General features: G+C 40.4%; 1 protein-coding gene across 1 annotated transcript; it reads left to right on the top strand.

Moving 5' to 3' along the window:
• The first annotated feature begins 542 nt into the window (after nt 1-542).
• Nucleotides 543-5,809, top strand: LOC147893007 (uncharacterized). Its single transcript, XM_087386831.1, has 12 exons — nt 543-668; nt 839-1,327; nt 1,467-1,569; nt 1,658-1,724; nt 1,830-1,939; nt 2,075-2,194; nt 2,430-2,560; nt 2,785-2,991; nt 3,313-3,447; nt 3,872-3,993; nt 4,491-4,580; nt 5,629-5,809. The coding sequence occupies exons 1-12, from the start codon at nt 543-545 to the stop codon at nt 5,807-5,809; spliced, it is 1,881 nt and encodes a 626-aa protein (XP_087242957.1).
• The last annotated feature ends 17,315 nt before the right edge of the window (nt 5,810-23,124 follow it).

Genomic DNA, 23,124 nt, shown 5'->3' with positions numbered 1-23,124 from the left:
ACTCCTGCATGTTAGTCATGTGCTCGTCGAAAGGTCATGCTCATAGGGGTTTGATGTCATGGTCATAGGGGTTTGATGCCAAGGCTTTGCACTAATTTCTTTTCCCCCTCTCTTAAATAAAAAATGAAAACAAGAGATGCTAGCACATGATGTGCTCGATAGCAATGACTTTATCATTTCAATTTTTAGTTAATTAAGGCTGGGGGACATATAGAGAGAAAGATGTATCGGCATGCGATAAGTGGCATAACATAATTTGAGAATATTTTTGAAATGCTCTCTTTTTAAAAAAATTAAAAGAAATTATTGAATTTATTCCACAAAGAACGTTGAAACGACGCCACTCTTGCTAGATCGATGTCGCAGAATGATGCACATCGATAGCTCTTTGCAGAACGATTTATGCACTCTTGCTAGATCTATGTGAAAGAACGATTTACATCGATAACTAGATATATTTGCAGAACGATTCATGATCGCGATCACGATGTCTCAATGGCTGCCGGCAAAAACATATTACGCCAAGGTGAAGAGGATGGAACATGAAGGAGACGAATCCAGAGCAGCCTATCATGTGTAGCACTCGGAGATCTGCTGGTTATGGAGGCCAGGAAACCGAAGCTACTCTTCGTGCAACATTGAAGGAGCGAGATGCCATCACAAGAATGGTACAAGGGAATGGGGTTTTGGCGAAGCTCAGCCTCCTGGATTTGCATAATGATTAATAGTAGCAGAATAATTTGCATTGATATCTGGCCGGAGTCGGAGAACAATTTACGATCAGGCTGAGACTCACGAGTTGACAAGAATTTTGATTCTCAAGTGAAGGATTAAGTAGCTTCAGCCAGCACCAAGAATCATGTGGTGGCTCCTGAGAGCCGATCTCACCAACAGATGCCCCGAAACCGCTTTTCGCTTAGGCACCTACCCCGACTCGGCTTTGACCTGGGCCAAAGTTGACATTGGCGAGCCCCCGCCACCTCCTGCATCCACCTCCCTTGCTATTAATCGTCTCCACAGGAGATTTCTCTTGACGCAAATCAGAAAGCCAGACCGCTCTTGCCTCAGATTGCCCATAAAGTCCCTTCAACTTGCTCGAAAGAGAGCAAAAAAAGAGCAGGACGCCGCCAGGTTTCCTGTTCCTGCCTCGTGGAGAGGCCCTGGTACTCCCAATTTGACAGAAGCCAAGAAAAGCATCGTCACCATCCAAGTTCCGCTCAAGCAGAACACCTCGGAAGACCACGATCAGCTTTCCTTGGACCAAAAGTTGAAGATTCTGAAAGAGCAGGAGGGATACGTGCCATCCTCTAAAAAAAGAGCTGCCAAGGTTAGATTATTATTCCATTTATCTAACGAAAGGAGGAAGATTAATACCCAGAAATGCTAGTAGATTGAAGCAGATGATCGATCCTAAACAAAAGCAACTGTAAACGCTATTCATGGAAATGCTGCACAACATTCTACAGAACTTGCGCCCGGAGGATTCCCAAGGAATTAGGTCGGAAGCTGAAAGGCAGTTATCGAATTGGATATCACTGTCGATCAAGCCGCTGATTGGACGACTAGAAGGTTTGAAGCTGAGTTTACAAGAAGGTATCTTTCTCTCAAGTACGTCAAAAAATCCTTACCCTGTCTCCTACTGCATTGCACAAAGCAGGCACTCGGCGCTCAGCCTCTTCCGTAGGCAAACGACTGAATACGAGATCCAGGCGACTTCGCCTATGGTGAGGGATCCATTTCTTTGCAGAAGTGAGTGAAGGATCATTAAGATAGTTACGGACAATTGGAATGATACATATGGCATCGGTGCGTTCAATTGTGTGTGCCAGGCATGAAGAGTTTAGCCATTCCGATGGACGATCCGCTAAAGGAATCCTCTTGCATAGTCTTGTTTCCTCCTCTAAATGGAGGGCGACTGATCAAAAGATGATAGCTTCTGGTACTCTCTTATCTTCAGCCTCCTCACCCTGTTGAACATTTCGCTAGAAAGCTGCTCCTGTTCTCCATATCGAATCCGCCAAGGACACAACAGAACTTGCTCGTTGAGCTGACGCGAACTTTTTTATATTCACAGAGAAGGACATTTGCAAACCTATCTGTCATCTTATGCGAGTGACTTTGCCCTGTAACCTTCGTGCTTCGCCAAGAATATCTCCGGAGAAACAGAAAAATGAAATAGAGAAAGGAGGTCATGGTATGTAGCGTCACGAAACAACTCCAAGCTTGACAGGTTTGGGTAGGATCAACAGTTTCATAGAGTAAGGAAGGCACAGTAGGGTATCGGGTATTCTCTCTGAAGCGCTTGATTGGTGCTGACTCCAATCGGGATTCCCAGAAAAGACGCCTAGGAAGTTTTTGAATGCAGCGACAACTTGATTCAGCAATCCACCGCCAAAAATGCATCGGAGCTTACGTATCCTTGCACGCAGGCTCCGCAAGGGATAAACTTGCAGACTACAATATCCTTGTCGAGTCATTCAGAAGACAGAAGGATGCTCGCTTGCATAAGGAGGAAGCACGCATGTTGCTATGCAAAGGGATTCTCCATGATAATGCCCAGGTTGAGAACATTCACCTGTGATCAACTTCCATCTTTTCATCTTTAGTTTACTCTCGTACAGTGGAACTTGTGAAGTTAGAGGCAAGGAGCAACACAGACATAGTAGAACTTGGCCACACTGGCGAGGGCAGCTATGAGATTACGATAATATCGTGTGCAATGCTATCATCGGAAATGTAATCAAGGCCAGCTGAGCTTCGTTCAGATCTTGTCTATTCACTTAGGAATACAGAAAGGCGATAGAGAGCTATCAGGAATACCTGATTCTATGCATCAAGGACGGGGATAAGGAAGGAGAAGCAACGGCATATAATTTCATGGCCTGTTCGCTGCAAGAGGAGCAAGATGTGAAGCTCGCCAATGAGAGAGATCACACCAACTCCGCCTCACAGTCACAGATGGAAGATATATCGAGTGCAGCTGCGATTCAGGTCTTTCTTTTGCCTTGAAAATTAGCAATTCTGTTCAATAGATGATTTGTTGGAATTAATGCCAGGCAAACAACACATGTTGCTGCCAGGAAATCTCCTTCCCATCACCATAATCCGCATAAAAATCCTGGATTCAAACGTCGACGGTCGAACAAACAATCCAACCGTTTTTTTGCAATCACTTTGGCCATTCAAGAACGCCGTAAACTAGTAGTACATCAGAGAACGTAGCTTGCTTGTACTCAATCGTAACCTGACATGAACTAAAGAGCTTAGTCCTCTCTTTTGCTCTCTATTCTGGATTCGCATACACATATGCAGTACGAGAAAGCCGAGCAATACCACAAGATGCACGCAGAGATCGCCAACTTGGAGGGGAAATTCATGGCGTACACCAATCTAGGGCTACTCTACGCAAGTCTGGGAAAATGGAGCACGGCAGCGTTATCACATCAGGTGAGCTACTATTATTTTGAATGAACTGAAATGATGGGTGAAGAGGGATTTGAACGCGTCAGAGTGAAAGTGAGGGATGAAAAAACATCGAAGAATGTGTACATAATCATCGTCAGTGTTCACACAAACCTCTGTGTTAATCATCAGTGTTTACACACAATTTTCTGAAGAGATGCAAGTGGAAAATTTTAAAGGTTTCATTGAAAGTTTGCAATTATTTCTAACAGATACAAAAGCTAAAGAGCTGACATTTCAAAGGTTTTTATTGAAAGTTTGCAAGCTTTAAGGAAAAAATATAACTAAAATGCATTGAAATTTGCACATTTTAGAACCTTCTCTTTTCAAATTTGAAGGTTCATTTCTAAAATTTTCCATTCACCTCACTTTAAACCTCGTTTCTTTCATGAACATTGGCATTGTACAGATTGCAATTAAGTGTGCAACAGTGATGGAGAGGCCTGATCGACAAGGGGTGGCGGTTGGAAATTTAGGATTTACTCTCTTTCAACATAAGGAATGGTCGATTGCATGGGCTTGCATGGCGAAGTACATACCTTTGTAAACTGTTATCGATAATTTTCAAGGGATAATAATTTAATTGATTTTTCAATCTAATATACTCTATCAAGGATTTTTTGTCCTTAGCGATTGGTGGATTGGTTAATGCCTATCAAAACATGGTTTTGTTACTACCATATGATAAATATTACTCGTATATGGTATACCATGTAGTAAAATGAGATATTAAGTGGTATTACTAGTATATTACTACATGGTATACCATGTAGTAAAATGAGATATTAAGTGGTATATTCTTCATCAACTAATTACCATTTGTGAGTAAATTCAAGTTTTTTCAAAATTTACATCATTTAAATTGATTTTAAATGTATTTTTTGAATTATAAACGTTTTATAAATATCCTCGATCATAATTTTCATATGTGATTAGCAACCTCAATGCACTTCATTACCAATGTCCTTTCACTTTACTCCTTCCACAACTCCTTTGCATGCCCTAACCTATCTTTTTATCCTCTCCAGGTACTTGCAAATCTGCCTTGCTCTCAAGGACTTGCATGGCCAAGCTCGTGCACATTACATCCTTGGTTGCATTGCCTCTCATCGTAAAAGGTACAATCTACATCTCATAGATTTCTTTATCCACATGGCCCCCATAAATGTTCAATTTCATAGCACACATATTGTCTTTTTTCTAGGATTAGGTGACATTCAAGTATAACCCTATACATGTCTATGTGAATGACATTCCTACTAAGGGGGTGCATTCAGTCACCACATGTAAATATAGCACATGGGTTCCATAGAAGGGGTTATCTAGTTTAGGTATTAAAAGAAAATCATAAGTTTGTAAAAAAAAAGGGTCATTTGAAAGCTTACAATATAGAGATAAGGGGTTTTAATAATATAGACTCTTGAACACATGTGATATATAGGGTTTTTAAGTAGTGACATCCCTCAAGCATTCCTATAAGCTATCAACCCGACCATATATGAGCATATCTACAACTTTTTCCTTCTGTAGCTCGCTCTACATCCCATACACATTATGCATTCTTTTAAGTAATTATCAATACTCTCCCTTGTCAACCTTCAAGCAAATAAATATCCAAACAACTTATGTGTACACATTATATATTCTTTTATGTGTATCACAATGATATCCCTTTCCAAGAAATTAAGCATCTTAAAAAGAATACTTTGCCATGAAATCAATCATTCTAAAAAATATCGATGAGTTTGTCATTCCTTAAAGAAAGATTTACGAAAGTAGGTACATCCTATTGGCAAACAGGTACATGTGTGTGTATGTATGTATATATATATATATATATATACAAAGAGAGAGAGAGAGAGAGAGAGAGAGAGAGAGAGAGAGAGAGAGAGAGAGAGAGAGAGGTGCCATTTCTTTTAGTATGGGCCAACTTGACATTGAAGTATGTCATTGGATATATGTATGTATGTATGTGTGTGTGTGTGTGTTTTACAAAAAAAAAAAGTGTGTGTGTGTGAGAGAGAGAGAGAGAGAGAGAGAGAGAGAGAGAGAGAGAGAGAGAGAGAGAGAGAGAGAGAGAGAGAGAGAAAGAGAGAGAGAGTCATTTTATGCTTTGCATCACTATAGTCTCTATTACTGATGCTTGTGGGTTTGCCATGCACATAGGCATGAAGAGGCCATTATAGAACTTAAAGCAGCACTCAAGGCTGCAAGACTTAGCAAAGATCACCAAATGGAAATCCTCTCTAAGATTATGGTAGGAGTGGCTCAAGGTGATGACAAGCTAGAGAAACAACAAGAGATCAACCATATACATGCTACCAATTCTACCCCTTCTTGCCTTTAAGCATAAAATGGTGTAACAAAACTATGGAAATAAATATGCTTCTAATTATGCATTTATGGAGATTGATCCAAAAAAAAAAAGAGAAGGCATTGTTTTTGTTGTTACAATGTACCACACAATTTGGTTTTAGTCATGTGGTTGATGAACACTAGGAAGTTTTTGTATTTAAAATTGGCAAATTTTACATGGTGACTTCAAGGACTAAGTAACAATTCTCCATCTCTCAACAACGTCCCATGCAAAATGATTGGGTTGCCATGGACCATTCATAATGGGAAATAAATCAAAACCATGCAAATGGTTAATTTAAATGCCCCAAAAATAATCATAATATAATCTTATAAATTAAATTGTCCTTTTGAAATTTATAAAATTTTGAACACTTCAAAGTGAAAAGAGGGGTCAAGATGAGCTTGGGTGTAGCTTTTTTATTAAGGTTTTGAGAGTATATCGCATATGAGTAATTTATAAAAGTGATGAAATATGTGTTCTACAATGAAATATAACCAAGTCGATATCAAAACTCATGTACACATTAAAAACATTAAACTAGAACCAAAGAATCAAGTAATTGTATGCCTAAACCATGATGTTCAAAAACTTGTGAACACTGTTTTGTCAATGAATTTCAAGCTTGAATCTTGAACGTCTTTTCAAGACAACATAATTTAAAAAATAAGCATGATTCCATATACATGATACCAGAGGAATATGGCTTGAAGAGCTTGCCCCAACCCTATTTTGTTGGCGAAATACCCTTGGAGAGCCTATGCAGAAGGGGTCATAACTTTTGCTCCTTAGCTGGGCACCCCCTATTGTATTGAAGCACAAAGGGTCATTGTTTGCTTGGGTGTAGCCATTTTTGGTGAGGTTTAGGGAATTTTCTGTATTATATAGGTATCTTGCATGACCCATAACTTATGCATTGCTTAACAGAGTTTGCAAACTCTGTCTTCAAGTTGTAGTACACATTCCAAAATTGAACATGAGACTAAAAAATTATGGAATAAGGATTTGGAGACTGTTAAAGCATTACAAGTGCTATGTTGCATGTGAAGCATGCATCCTGAAGACTATACAATATAGGAATTTATTCAAAAACATCAAAATTTTATTATGTACTTACATGCAACCAAGTAATCATTCAAAATTAAACTGCGTGAGCTTCTCCTCAACCCAAGGACACACCTAAATGAGAACATTAGGCATGGATTAACAGGCCTCCAATTTTGTGCTAAAGTGATGCACACCCATTTGAGGGCATGCTCCGTAACTTTTTTTGATTTGTTGAAAACCAAAACAGATTGAAAATTTGGAATTCAAACTAGTGGGACTATTGCATGGTGGTCTTAAAACATTGATAGTTGGTGGTATTGGTATCTAGATTCACCCTAAAATGGAAGAAGTTGAAAATGTTCAATTTGTGCATGTGCAGAGATCTTTTAATAAATCCAACACTATTTACAATTTTGAATTGTTTCTTTTTCCATGCACTTGCTTGCTATACAGCTCATAAGCATGCCAAAGATCATTGTATTTCATAATACACAACATCATACCCAATAGCATTCCCTTTGGCATATTTGTGTTTTGAAGCATTTGAGGCCACATTACACTTGTTTGGGATATCCAGTTCTGCTGTCGTGTATTGCTGGAGGGGGAAAACCCGATAGCTGAAAATTTTACTACTCGCAAAATTTTGAATTTCCACACCTCTCACTCATCAAATCTTAGAAGATTAAGTACCTACAACCTGCCCCCACCCTGCAACCCGCATGCACCTCGATGTGACCTTGTGATGTCTTTGGGTTGGCATTGTTGTCTTTCGGGTAAGTTGTCTTCTATTCTTTTCTCGCCTCACAACCTAGCTTCTCTTTGTTTTGGTTTGGCATTGTCATCTTTCACTGATTGTCGCCATGGCAACATGCATCTTGCCATGGCTTGCAAGAGCATTACACAGAGGCTGCGAGACAGGAAAGTTGAAAATATTGACCCTATTATCCTTAATTTTAGGAGTTAGAGTCATTCTCATTTTCCCGTTGATGTAGAAATAGTTAAGCTAAATAAACCCCACAACCTCCCATCATTGGCTTGTAGTCCATATTCCATGGCCAAAGGCTTTGAGTTTCTGTGAGAACGTGGTCGAGAAGAAGCAAAAAGAGCAAAGAACTATCTTTTGCAAAATAATGTCAGTCAATATCACCCCTCAGGTATTCTTATCTTATATAATAAATTGTTGGAAGCAATGCAATGCATGCTCAATGAAGGCTTCAACCATTTTGAAACTGAGCATGTTGCCTACCCAACACAATTAATCGAGGAAGAGTTAGATATAGCTATAGCCATATTTAACTCCATTAGACATCCTCAGACATCGCACTTGTCAGAATGGCCCTCCACTGATATTAATTGCCCCCCTCCTTCCCCCTTCGCAACCTATCTTAACTATCCTACTTCATCCACAAACTTCTTTCACATCCACACAACATTTTGCCTCACATACCTCCACAAGCACTCATCAATGGGGTGGAGACCCTAGCGGGACAAACAAATGACCAATCTGCTAAGTTAACCCCCATGAAAGTCCAAAAGATCCTCTAGCTAGCCTTGTTCTCAACTAATCCTTTTCCACAGAAACCACTTCTGACTGAGACGGACCACTTTCCAATAGAAGGGGATGACCAGGTTGAATACATTCCAATATAAGACCACAAGTGGTACCATGTGCTACACAAATGCCAATGTTTTGAAGATAGCACAAATCTCACAAATGCCAACCTTTTAAAGATATCACAAATCTCAATCTCTAGAGCCAAAGACCAAAGGTGGGTATGTGGAACCTAATCCCCAAGATGTGCTCGTCAATGACACATATGTAGGAGTTCAAGGAGCTTGGAGGATTTCCTTTTTGAAGCAATAAAAGTATTGGCAGATGTATAGCAATGCATGTAGGAACAAAGGCATCCATCCCACATGTATGCCTCTAGTTAGGTGGTTGATTGGGTTGGTTATCAACCAAGGGAGTTTGCCTAGAAGGGGATGAGGTAGACAAGGTGGTTGTATCCTCATCGGACCCATTTTGAATAATCACCTTATCAACATCTTAACAGAACCTTTTCACACTTTAATTTACACCTTATTGTTAAATGCCTCTTTAGGATGGGATATACTAGATTTATCTCTCCTAGCCTGCTTGTAGAGTACTTTGCTAAAGGCTCTAGCCTGGGTGCTAGTTATGAAATTTAAGGACATTGAAGATACTTGTCCTCTTTTTAATTCTCAGTAAATTAATGTTGGCCTTAGTGTCTATGTCCATTCTAGGGGTCCTTCGCATTGGACAATCCTTGTAGTCTAGATGATCCCCTCCACAGCTAGAGCACAAAGTTGTTGATGTATAGATGTTGTATGCATGGATGTAGAGAGTCATGGTATATAGATGATGATGTGGTTTCTTTAAATTAGGAGTGTGGAGAGAGTTTAGGAGGCTCTTGCACATGAAGATAGATGAGTGTATTGCAGGTGTAATCTCTCTCTCCCCTATAATAGGTGAAGTATATCCATGAGCATAGACTTGTGTGTTCTCTTACAGATTCTTGCTTTGGTATCAGAGCCAATGAAGATTGCCGTGTAGCCATGAGAGCTTGGTAGTGTTGAAGACTAGGAGAACCAAGAAGAGCCTATGGGGAAGAACTAGAAAGTTGCTGTTGGAGAATGAGTGCATAGAGAGACAACAAGAAGACAAGGTTAAAATCTGGAGGCCAACAAGGTTAATAGGGTGCATAGGAAGTTGTTAAGCTGTTTGGTTGGCCATGGAAATCCTCGAGGGTTGCACTACTAAGAAATCCTATGTATCACATTTGTTCAAAGGGCATTAAAGAAACCCCTCAACTAAAATTTCTCCCACAATAAAAACACCCCTCTTTACTTATGAACGAAGTGAAAATTTTCAAAAATTGAATTACCAAACCCCTCTTGTTATTGTAATTCTGTTAAAGTTTTTCAAATTTTTGGATTAAAATACCCCTCCTTTTGAATGCACATGGTAATGTTTTTAGGTGAACCCCTCGAGTGGAAATCCATCACTACAACCCATACTCTGTAGGAGGTTAGATGGAAGGTCTTGATTTTTGTATCCCTTAGTACTCATAATGGTTGAGCTATATCTTCATTAGCTAGTTTAACCACGACATTTGTACTCTCCATTTTTGGTTGTCCCCACTTGGCCTCCCCACTTGGCCAGCACTACTTAGTGACTATACTTACCCCAACTCCTCCATCCAAGATCGCCATAGCATTCTTATCTTGGTAGGAGATGGGAAGTACTAAGTTGGTATTGCCACTCTCACAGTGTTGACCCAACTTGTTAATTGCTACCTTGAGGAGGTTTTTCTCCTCACCATGGTGTTCTATGGCCTCAGGATTTTCATTCTCCCAAGTGGTGCACCATTTGCGTGTTCATCCATTCAGAGAGGTCTCCCAAACTTAGTTGGGTTACCCTATAGCAAAGTTACAATGGACATTTTGACCTCATTGGATAGGGATGCAGCTGAGTTTGGTCAAATCTTAGGGTTGTGTATGCACTGACTATGGCCACTATTGTTCTCTTCTTTTGCTTGGTTCTATGCAAGGTCATCCTCAAATGTCTTATGTGTTAGGAGTAAATGTCCTAATGATAAACCGTGCAATTGGTCCTCTTCGACTCTTTCAAGTGTAGGGGAGGCTTTAAGGGCTCTATTGAAAGTATGATAGCTAGAATGGATGGTATTTGCCCCCTTGCTAGCCTTGAGCCATTGCTGAAATTTTTCTTAGCAATCATGTACCAGATTTTGTGCCTTGACAAGGCGCTGTTTCTCAATGAAATGGTTTGGGTATTCGCCTTGACCTTTGGGGTTTGTAGGTTTTGTATAGGTCAACACTCTCCAAGTGTTGAATCCTTTAGTTTAGGTGGTTTATTAAATTGGTTATCAACCAAGGGAGTATGCCTAGAAGGGGATGAGGTATACAAGTGGTTGTATCCTCATTGGACCCATTTTGAATAATCACCTTATGTTGCAACCTCTTATGATCAGAACCTTTTCAGAATTTAAATCCCCCTTATTGCTTGCCTCTTTCCTGCCTCTTTAGGATGGGATATACTAGATTTATCTTTTCTATCCTGTTTGCAGGAAGGGTTCTTTGCTAAAGGCTCTAGCCTAGGTGCTGGTTATGACATCTAAGGACATTTAAGATACTTTGACTTTTTAAATTCTCAGCAAATTAATTTCGGCCTTAGGGTCTGTGGCCATTCCAGGGGTCCTACTCATTGGACAATGCTTGTAGAGATGATCCACTCCACAGCTAGAGCACAAAGTTATTAATGTATATATGTTGTATGCATGGATACGGAGAGTGGTATGTAGATAATGAGGTGGTTTCTTGAAAGTAGGAGTGTGAAGAGAGTTTAGGAGGCTCTTGCATATGAAGATAGATGAGTGTATTGGAGGTGTAATCTCTCTCTCCCCTACATAGGTGAAGTTTTTCCATGAGCATAGACTTGTGTGTTCTCTTACACATGCTTACTTTGGTATCAGAGCCAATGAAGATTGTCGTGTAGCCATGAGAGCTTGTTAGTGCTGAAGACTAGGAGAACCAAGAAGAGCTTGTGGGGAAGAACTTGTGGTGTAATCTCTCTCTCCCCTACATAGGTGAAGTTTTTCCATGAGCATAGACTTGTGTGTTCTCTTATACATGCTTACTTTGGTATCAGAGCCAATGAAGATTGCCGTGTAGCCATGAGAGCTTGGTAGTGTTGAAGACTAGGAGAACCAAGAAGAGCTTGTGGGGAAGAACTTGATAGCTGCTGTTGGAGAATCAATGAATAGAGAGACAACAAGAAGAAACGGTCAAAATTTGGAGGAAAGCAAGGTGACCAAGCACTGGTTGCTCGGGGGGGTCACTCATCATATGTAACCCTATCACATGAGTTCAACAGAAGGATATTTTTTATTTCTAAAATTTACATAAATAAATATACATAAGGGACTATTTAAAATAGTTTTGAGAAAAATTTACAGATTTGTATAGAAAAGGGGTACATTTTATTAATGAAAAATTTACAAATAAGGGATTTTAGAAATAGGCCTTGAACGCACGTGGTATAGAGGGTTTATACATAGTGACCCCCCCGAGACTGGTTGTTTGTATGAACTCCAACAATTCTGAGGTCATTACTAGGGAAAGTTTGTGAGGGAGAAACCTTTGAGAGAGGAGCTGCAATCGGAGGAGGAGGAATCGATAACTCATGATATAGATAGAGAGAAAGTGCAAGAAAGTAAGCAAGCAAATCACATCACTTTGGGAAGGATTGATTCAAGGAGATTGAGCAGCAGATTGAGTGTTATAGGAAGGATTTATAGGAATTAAGACCAACTACTCTTTCACACACAAAGACATCGTCTGATGTGAAACGCCACACCCATCATCACCTACGACCAACTATGTAAGACACATTCTTGATTGATAATACAACAATTCATTGCACCAATGCATATTCTCTGAGTTTTTATATGGTATCAGATGACAGGAAGGGGACCAACAACCCTACGCTTTTCGCATCCTAACGTGGGACTCTTAATACTCCTCCAAGAAGGAGTGACGATAGGAAATTCCATCCTACAAAGGCCCTCAACGACAGGGTCAAACTGTGACGATAGTCCAAGCACAAACATCCCACATAACATTTGCAAAGGACAAAGCCATGTAGGCACTGATATGCCCAAACCCAATGATTATGGAAGTGACGACAAGGATCGTCAAAACGATTTCCAAGGAGATGATGAGGACAACATTTTGTCCATAATTTGTGGAAACAAAGACCCGCACAAAGATCAGGGCGATTTCCATTCCCTAAATCCCGTCGCAAATGATAACAAAGGTTCCCTCCCACTAACAAGAGGAGAAGATGTCCAAAACAAAGACGAGGGTAGACTCCAGCCCAAAAGAGGAGTCAACTACGACCAACCGTAATTTGATCATGAAGTGAACAACTGGAAGGTGAGACAATATGTTCATGTGATACCTTTGAAACCTTCTATTGATGGACCATTTAATTATCCTACAATGATCGAATCTCATGCTGACCCGTGCATTAATCCCAAAGGCAAGAAATATAGTGCGCTTTTGTTTTGCATGACGATTGACATTCCGTGGAGAAAAAGGATTTTGAAGTTGCATCTATCTACCTCGAGATCGACATTGTACATGAGTCACAAGCAAACTTTGGCATTGCTCACGATCTAGATGATAATACAAAACAACATGAGTCTGCCAATCCATTTGAGTGTGCTAGACTATGGTTCATGCAACGCAAGACAAGGCGATTTTGATGCAGATGATTAGCCCACTGATACACAAGACCTTGAAGATCAAAACCAAAAAGATGATAAAGAACCCATCAAACTAGATGAGGGTGCCTACAGTGCTGATGCAGATCCACCAATTGATGATGATGCAACAGTCAATGATCCTCCTAGTGTACTAGACAAAAATATTAACATAAGAGCGTGCTGAAAAAGACCAGGATCAAGATGATTCTTTGCATGAATCAGAAGCCAAAAATCGTGCTAATAATATGTATCTTTTCTCTCCCTTAAGGGGGAGTAAGGGTGCCAATCAAGGTCAAGCAAAGAACATACAAGATCTAGATCATCAACTAAAACCAATAGCACAAATAAAGTAGAAGACTCAAGTGTTACCCTTTTACCTCATGAAATCAGAACTAGATCTAGGCTGAGGCATTGCATTGCATAGTTGTAAACAAATTATAGAATATAGATTACAGGCAAAGAACCACAACAAATTGGGGGTGCATCTCAATTCTTTTTTGAGAATCAATCCACACACCCACCACCTTCAAGTCCTTTTTAGTCTTAAGGGGGAGTATAGGAATTAAGACAAACTAAGGTCTTTCACACACAAACACATCATTTGATGCGAAACGCCACAACCATTGTAACCGTCAATTGTGACCAACTATGTAAGACACATTCACGATTGATAATACAATAATTCATTACGCCAATGGGTATTCTATGAGTTTCTATAGGATTGATGCAATAAAAAAGGCTTGTAGGTAAAAAGACTCCACCCTTACATTTGACGTAGAATAGGATTGCTTCCAAGCCAAAATGGCAACGTTTTGGATAGCAACCACGTCCACAGAAGCCCCAACAATGATTCTCCAAGTTATTCTTAAAGGAACTAAAGGCAAGTAGAAGAATATGTAGACAATGCAAGAGATAACAACCCATTGAAATTGATTTTTGCCTCTCATTCTCTAATCAAGAGTGTTTGAAATCTTTTGGCATTCAGAAAAAAGGTTACAGCCTTCATTGGAACGGCCTTGTTGAATCCATTGTGAAAGTTTATATTGAGCCAGTTGATAACTAGTAGATCTTGAGCAACAAAGTTACAACGCTTTGTAGCAACACAAGAAACTAGTACAAATTAAGGCTGCCAAGTAGCTTAGCCAATACTTCATTCAACTCTTTCAATTCAACCCAGAAAGCATCTCACCTATTGGAAAGGATTCTCTACAAGGCTCATAGTTGTAGCTAAATTGGGCATTACAAGAGCTTGAAAGGGAGAGAAAGAAATTATAGCTACAAGGACCAGCCTATATGAATGCAGTTGCAGTAAAAGATTTGACACAAAGCCATGGAACTTGAAGACAAAAGATCTCAGTCCAATCGGGAGTGATTGGCCTTAAATGTATAGAGCGTCTATGATGATGACAGAAGCTGAGAAGTGAACAAGGTCTTGGTTTTAATTATCTCACCACACCACTAGGAGCATTCAAGGACACTGCATTTTTTAAGAGAAATATTTCTACAAGAATGAAACGAGGCCTTCTATGAAGAGGAATACCTTTCTAAAGATTAAGAGAAGGATTAACGACATGACATTCAAGTGGAGACAGAGGGTAATGCTATAGAAAGATTCTCATTCATTTTGAATAACAAGAAGGTAAACAAAGAGTTGAATATGACTCAATGTTTTTTTTTAATTCTTGAACGAACCATTGATTAACACTACATGTTGACAAGTATTGCAACAAAGGGAAAGGAGAATTCTGTGTAGAGATATCCCAAATGGAATTATTGAGATAATTCAAAATTCATGATTACAAGAACGAAATGATTATTTACATAGTATACAATTGTGAGGCAACGAATAAAAATTATACATTATATTGTCAAACAAACTAATGATTCTCAGACAATCAATGCCATTCAGGCGATGGTGGATGCTATGATTCTCAGACAATCAGTGCCATTTAGGCGATGGTGGATGATCCTATGAAGAAGGTTGACCAAGAAGCTTCTGTTGTGCCTTTTCCTCATCCACCACCTTCTCATCCATGTTCTGATCTGGCCTTCACTCTAGTAGTCTAACCTTTCTAGGCTCATATTGTTGGAATCAGAGAAGCTCTACAACATCCTAGCTGGTCTATATGTTATCAATGAAGTCATAGTCCTAAAGAAGGAATATCCATCGAGCTAGTCTACCACAAGGTTATTTCACAACTAATAGGGAATATGAATAAAAGTTGAGTAGGGGAGTATATTAGGCTAACCAATGCTACATGATCTGTTTGAAAGAAGAATTTTGATCCATGAATGTAGGGATGGAACTTTTGGATTGCCCAAATCAGTGTTAAACACTCCAATTCCATGGCTAGAGGGATAACACCTTTCTTGGGTACATGATTGGGCACCAATTGTCATTTGCATATTTTTGCATTAGAACACCTCCCAACCCCTTATCAAAGGAATCAATTCAAACCAAAAAAGTCTATCAAGAGTCTGGATGACACAGTAACACTTTTTTTGCAAAGTTACTCTAATTGCATCTAAAAATTCTTGATGTTCAAAAGCCCACCTGAAAGAGCCTTCATTTAGTGATGATTGGTTCATAGATTTGGGAGCCATTAGTCATATGATGCATTATGGTGAGTGGTTCATTCACAAAGATGAGATGCCCAGTGAGGAGTTTGTTTCTATGGGGGATGATACCATGCACAAGATTACTTATATTGGTGATATTCCCTTGAGGGATAAGTATGGTGTGGAGCATACATTGGGAGATGTTTTATATGTGCCAACAATCACAAAAAATCTTACTTCCATGTGGTCAAATGGCTGAACAAGGCTATCAAGTGCATTTCAACAAGTTTAGATGCTTTGTAGAGGAGTTTTATAATGGCAAAGTGGGCAAGATTGTTGCCAAAGGTCAAAACAGAGGAATATTGTCCACATTTGATGCAAAAAATTCCTATTTATAGCAAGGTATGTATACCAATAATGCCCCAAACAAGATCAAGAGCATGAACTTTGGCACATTAATTATAAACACTTGAAGGACATGGAAACAAAAGAATTGGTGAGAGAGCTGGGTGCATGCATGATTAGGTGCACTTGATAGCAGTGTCGTGGACATCACTAGCAAAGTGGTAGCCACCGTGTTGCTACTTGGTACCGAGAAAGCCATGCAATTGGAAAATGGAATCTACTATGTATAGCAATGACCACGTGGAAAGCTGCCACTAGGTTTGAATTCTCCCACCCCATGGTTTGAATTTTGCTCAGTTTATAGCTCAAATCTCTCTCTCTCTCACACACGAGCTCTCTCTTAGACGTGATTTGTCTCTCAAATCTATCTATTCTCTCTCCACATCCATGTCACACTATTCCCTCTCCACACACTGTTCCATCTCCAAGACCTCTCCACTGTGAATCGGTGTGCACGACAACATCATTACTCTCGAGACATCATCAAAATGAGAGGTTTGCACCTTTCTATTTAGCTTACCGTTATTTCCTTGTGTAGTGAAACTCCACGCCAAAGACGTGAGCTTTGATGGCATTTTGGTACAAAACACAGAAAATGCAGGCATGCAGAAAATATGGTAAGAGCGTGTTCAGTGCATCAACAATTGACAATATTTTCTTGGAATCGTTGTTTGTATTTGGCTCTTTCTAACGTACCAGTATGCTTTTGATGCCAGATGGATTCAGGCGCAACTAAAAGCACCTAAAAGCTTCTAGGTGAAGGCACAAACATTGCAAAAATTAAGAGAATGGTGGCTCAGTTGCAAAAATTATGAGAGTGTGATGAGTCCATCAACAAGATTACTGAGAACCTTGAGCTAGATATCGCTTGGCTCGTGCTCATATGAAGATATTAGACCATCTGACTCAAAATTGCTACACTTCAGGCTCTTTCTACTGTTTTGGTTTTTTGTTTCTCTTGGAAGACTACCTTATATGGCCTGTTCAGGAATTATAAATACAAATACCATCATTTCTCTGCAAAAGAAAAAAGGACTGCTTAGAAACTATTGCAACTATACAATCGTGGGGACCTTGTTTCCGCTTTGGCTATTTTCATTGCAAAAGTGCATACCCAGATGAACCTATGCACTGTGTGTCATTCGGTGGCTCAATAGAATGTTGGACATGAAAATAGGCTCTTATCAAGGTGTATGAGGCAAAGAGAAAGTGCAAATACTGACTTAAGGGGAAGCTGCAAGCAAACTCTATGGACTTGAATGTTGCAAAGTGCTGGAAGATTTCTCTTGATGTTGTGAGGTACTTCAAGCGATGTACACAAGGTCTACATGAGAAGGCTCCACATGAAGAGCATTTTCCCATCAAGAATTTAAGGGCATGGTAGTTGGCACATATTGCTTTTGGGCAAAGGACAGATTCCCAAAGCACAGTTATGCCTGTGAAAGTTTTTGCACGTGCGTTGCAACTATCACCTGAACCACAAATTTCACATCTGCAATTGCACTCTGCTCCATGCACACCAAAAGAGACCTATCATAAGTGGTTTATAGCATCCTTCAAGAAAGACATCTGCACATGTGTGATGCAGCAACAAGTGTACCGATCCCTAAGCATGTGCACAAAGTAAGGATTTAACTTCTCAAAGGCCCTTTCGTGAATCTGTAATTCCGGGTGGCTCTGCTTGAAGGCAAGAAAGAACTCCACCTACATTAAACATATTAGTTTGTTAGTACTAGTTAAACTTACTAGTTTGTTTGAAAGGGATACTTCTCTTGTTCTTGTATGTACTGGCAAAAGAATACCTACCATTGTTTTGTTAGTGGCAAGCAGTTGCAGTTGGGAAGTACCACTATGCTAGTGCCTCCAACAAGCATACGAGTAGCTACTGTTCTATCATGAAAATTGAATATCTGTAACCTGAATTAAGTGCCACGTATTGAGTGAAAACATGCACTCAATCAATGTAGCTGATGAAAGCATCTCGTAAGTTTTTTTTAAAAATAAGCGTTGAATCTTGAGTGCACCGTGGTCCATCCAATCACAGTTGATGGAAAAAAGAAAAAAAGGAAAGTTCTTTCATTCAAAGAGATGCAATGCAGGGAGATTTTGGTAATGTTTAAGGACCACTTAAACAAGTTTATAAAGCATAACTTTGTTTACATATGGTAGGCAAAGCAATTCAAGGAGTTTCTTGCTCGCTTCCCTGAAGAAGTGGTGGTATTTGTCGTGAATTTTGCAGAAAACTACACTTTCAAAGAACAAAACAAGATCCAATCCATGCATTGGCACTCCAACAAAGTTACAATATCTATCCAAATTACGTATGTGCGTATTGTAGGCATCGTGTCCACATATACTACCACTTTTATATATTGATAATACGATGCATGAAACTCTTTTTGTTTAGCATTGCTTTATGCTCCATTATAAATGGCTGAAAGATCAAGGCATTTAGGTTAGTGAACATTGGGTGTGGTAAGATGGAGCAGCCTCATAGTTCAAAGCAAAGAGGCCTTTTTACTTCGTTGCTCGATATGGCACAATAACAAGAATGAAAATGACACATAATTTGTTTGGTTCAGGACATGGAAAGGGTGAACACAATGGCAAAGGAAGTGACTGTGTTATTTCTAAGAGAGACATTATTCCAAGGGGCTAATGCCACATACCCCTCAAAGGCTTGACCCATTACCCGAGTGTTTTGGGAAATCAAGGAAGGTGATTGGACAGAAGTAGGAATTGGGATTGTAAAGTTGTGGCTAATTTGTGTGAGTTGCATTGTGTGTTGGGAGCCTATTCTTTAACAAATGGAACATCTTTAAGGTGTAGGTAATTTTTGTGTTTTTGCAGTGCTTGCATGAAGGGAAAATGGAGGAGGTGTTCCAATACATCACACGTGCCCTTTTGGGAGTATGTTACCCTACAACCCTTAGAGAATATCATTGAAGATGACGATGAAACTAATGATCCAGCATTTTAAGGACATCATGATAATGCACTTTGTGTTGGTGATAATTTTGTTTTTATAGCTCCTCCTGACAATGATGAGCTTGTGGAATTCTATATTCTAAAATGCACATAGGGGAAGGAAAAGACAAACGTTCCACTTAAAGATGCATGGGGAATGTTTGTGGTTGAGGCTCATTTGTGGGGTCAGGGGATTTTGGTACAAGAAAACTCAAGGAAATCCATATAAGTACAGGCTTTTGAGGTTGGAGCCTGAATTCTTCATTGAGTCCCACCTTGTCAGAGCTATCAAGATTACCACAAAAGTAAATCATGAAGCCTAATCACCTCTAATCAATCATTACCATGAACTCTAGTATTCTACTGAGCATGCAAGCCTAGAGACTGGTAATTTACCGCACTCGTAGTAATCATGCATGTAGGTGAGTAACCACAGGCCACATCGGTGGGCTGGTAATTAATTTCTAGCGCGGTGGCCATAGAGGAGGCTGATGAGAGCCACCACCACTGGGCAGTAATTACCACAAAAGTAAATCATGAAGTCTAATTACCTCTAATCACTCATTACCATGCACTCTAGTACTCTACTGAGCATGCATGCCCAGTGACTGGTAATTTATTGCACTCGTAGTAATCATGCATGCAAGCCCAGTGGTGGTAACTGGAAGGTGAATAATGGCGGGCCACTGCGGTGGCTGTTAATTAACTGCCAACCCGATTGAATCTTAGCCGCCACCATAGACTTGGATGGTAATCTTAGATGCCACCACCTCTAATCATTCATTACCATGCAAGTTAGTACTGCCACCTTGAATTAATCAAAATTTGGGCCAACCACCGTGGTGGCTCTCACCTTGATAATGTAGTCGGGCTACAAAATTAAGCCTTTGCTATTCTATTCCCTTAACTATTTTGTTTTCTATCCCTCTCGACCACTTCCATCTCCTTTGCACTCTTCCTACAACTTCTATCCCTCTCGACCATTTCTATCGCCCTTGCACTCTTCCTGCAGCTTCTGTCCCCTCTCGTAAGGGACCCTGCATAGTCTGGGAGCTCCTCACACAATCGTTCCTCCCCCTCTCCAGTGCAGTGCAAGAGCCTATCCTCCCCTAATGAAATCATGACATATGGGAGATCCTCACTCGCTCTTCAAAAGCCCAATTTGGATGCTTTCAACAACTTCACCTGGTTGGTACAGGAGGTGAACGTGAAGAAGGGACAAATAGTTTGTTAAGGTTAGAAGGTTACCATAACTGCAAGCATGATTGAAGCAATGGAAGAGACATGATATTCTAGATGTATACCTCAATGCTCAGATTAGTAAAGATGGTCAAGTTACACCTTCTAGCTTGCCAATAGACCTCCAAGATGTGTTGAAAGGCAATGCACTTCTTTCCTAATACAAGAGGAACCGTGAAGTTTTGGCAGGTTCAAGCGATAGTAGAGCAACTAAAAGGATGTGATGTATCTTTCTCAAGGGAGATCTCCAAGAGCATGATAACCAACCTGAAGAATTCCATGGATGGCAAATCCCAATTATCATCTCAATCCATTGGAGTTGCAATGTACCTGATGACATCTACCCTCAAAGGGATTTTTGAGCAATACGATGAGAAGATGTCTCAGAAGGTGACTTTTCTACAAGAGAAAGCCACTAATGTAGAAAAGGCAGCGCAAAATCTCAGGGAGGGTGCAGAAGCCAAGGTAGAGGAGGCACAAGAGCAAGTTGAGCCCACTACAAAAATGGTCGACATGAAAAGACCTAGAAGAGAAGAAGCAGAGAAGTGCATCAAGGAGCTCTAAGATAGGCTTGAAGAAGTTAGAAGTGATGGGAACATCGTGGACAAGGAGCTATCAATGATGCAAAAGGAGCTTGAAGATTAGAGAGCCAAAAGGAGGGTCTTTACAAATGGCTCTGCAACATGCAGAACAAATTGAACACTAAAAGGACCAAATGATGGAGGAGCTGAAAAGGGAGAATGCAAAAACCAAAATAGTGATGCAGGAATTGCAAGAGAACTTTAAGGCTAGGAAGGATGGGGCAGAGAGCAGCCAGAGTGGAGAAGACAATGAGGCAGCTCTCTAGGCTAGGAAGGATGCAAAGAGCAGCCTTGGGGCAAGTTGCAGCAACCACGGTGGGGGTTGTTTTTTCGAAACACTATTGGAAGCTCAAAGAGTAAGCTACAAGACCCTGGAACAAGATTACAATAGGGTTGTGTAGGAGCTTGCCGTGGATTTTGACAAATTTGAAACGCAATTCGTTATCGTGAGAGATTTCTAAACTAGAGTGAAAGTCTTGGAAACGGCTTGTGTTGATGTTTTTGAGCAATTTAAGCAGCTTCAATAGATGCTGAGGGATTCAGATGAAGCTATTGCACAGAGTGAGCAAAGAGTGGAGGAGATGAAGGAGAACATCCGCAACCTTAGGATGAGGGAGAGGGAGGAAGGAATCAAGAAGCAACTTCATCATGTACAGATCAAGACTGTGGTATTGACGACCACAATAGTTAAATTGGATGCTATCCTACTATGCAGCAGGGTCTGAAATGCATGGTCTGCCATACCCTCATCATAGATGAATGCATGATTCGATGGCTTGCATGCTACCACCTTGTGCAGGTTTTTGGCTTTGGGGTGTTTGTGGATGCAAGATCTCTATGTAGAGAATGCCATTTTCCATTGCGTAAGTCATGGATAGATCAAATGTGCTTGCTTGCCACAACTATCATGACGAGAAAGTGGATGCTGCAGCTCAATTTGCCATTTGGAAAAAAAATGAAAAAGACAAGGAGCTCAAATTGAAGAAGGCCAACTGAGCCTGACTGCGAGAAAAAGGAGCCTAAAGGGAGGAACCAGCCCCCTTCAAGAAAGGAGCAAGAAGGGCCGACCAGGAAGCTCAAATCAAGGAAAGAGGAAGCAACATGAGGGGAGGGACCAGGCCCCTGAAGGAAGGAGCTAGCCCCCTTCGGGAAAGGAGCAAGGAGGGTCGAGCCTGCAATTAGGGAGCTCAAAAAGGTGACTTGCTCAAAGCAATTTGGAACCATACCCTTGAAGGAAAGGAGTCCTTTAGATGTAATTTGAAGAAAAGGAGTCTTTGAGATGCAATCTATGTAATCTATTATAGCATCAGTATACCGCACAGATGCTACAGGGTACACAAGATGAACACACAGTGCATCATCTATGAAAAATACAGAGAAAAGGATGAAGATAGATCTTCATAACACTACATAATGTATATCTCTCATATATCATGAATGAATGGAGTCGGAAGCTAGTAATAGCATGCATACAAGCCAACCTTTGGGAACCATTTGAGAATTGTTGGTAGTTGCAGCTACCTACCCGCGCACACCCCTTGCAGTCACTGCTGCTAACCCGCATAGTGTTGCTAACTTGCATGTTTATGCAATAACACATGGCACTCATGGTGGACTGTGCAAATCCACAATAGATACCCATCCCCTATGATAGACATTAGAATGTGCTTGTGTATTTTGTACAATGCCTACTTGTACAATAGCACACAGTGCTTCGGGTGCTCTCCAAACTACCAGGCTACCAAAAAGCCATCATTCCAGACTCTTACTCATAATACAAACTCGAATTGGATTGGAAGTGTGCACCAAGAACCCCAACTTTTCTCGGTCCCACATCACTTCATCTGCTCAACTTTGGTCTCAACCACTTTGCAAGCTCAGCTTCACTCGATCTTGCGCAGCAGTCTCTAGCTATCTCGCCACATCTGTAACTGCCATTCTTTTCCATCAGCCACTATAATGGATGCGGTTTGGACCAATCCATTGGCTGATTCTCAGGCCACTACTCAAGAGGAAGAACTTCTTCAATCCATGCACCCCATGGCAGTTGTTGTTCCCAGCTCTCCTCTTGTGTAGCTGGGGACTCGATGACAATCGGCTCATAAGAAGGAGGATCGGGCAGACCAAGAAAACGAGTATGCTAATTGTAAAACTTCTGCAAAAATTGATTCGCTTCTTTCCAAAAAGGAGGATGAGGAGG

This window comes from Dipteris shenzhenensis, chromosome 16 (assembly GCF_047967505.1).
Source record: "Dipteris shenzhenensis isolate YYH24624 ecotype China chromosome 16, Dip_SZ_1.0, whole genome shotgun sequence".
Taxonomy (NCBI): Eukaryota; Viridiplantae; Streptophyta; class Polypodiopsida; order Gleicheniales; family Dipteridaceae; genus Dipteris; species Dipteris shenzhenensis.
Note: the sequence above shows the minus strand (reverse complement) of the source record. Positions and strands in the feature narration are given on the sequence as shown.

Excerpts from the sequence above, each read along its gene's own strand:
- LOC147893007 (XM_087386831.1), top strand. The coding sequence starts at position 543 with ATGAAGGAGACGAATCCAGAGCAGCCTATCATGTGTAGCACTCGGAGA. Across the intron at positions 1,570-1,657 it reads GCTGATTGGACGACTAGAAG|GCACTCGGCGCTCAGCCTCT; the intron begins GTTTGAAGCTGA and ends TGCACAAAGCAG. Across the intron at positions 1,725-1,829 it reads TCCAGGCGACTTCGCCTATG|GCATGAAGAGTTTAGCCATT; the intron begins GTGAGGGATCCA and ends TGTGTGTGCCAG.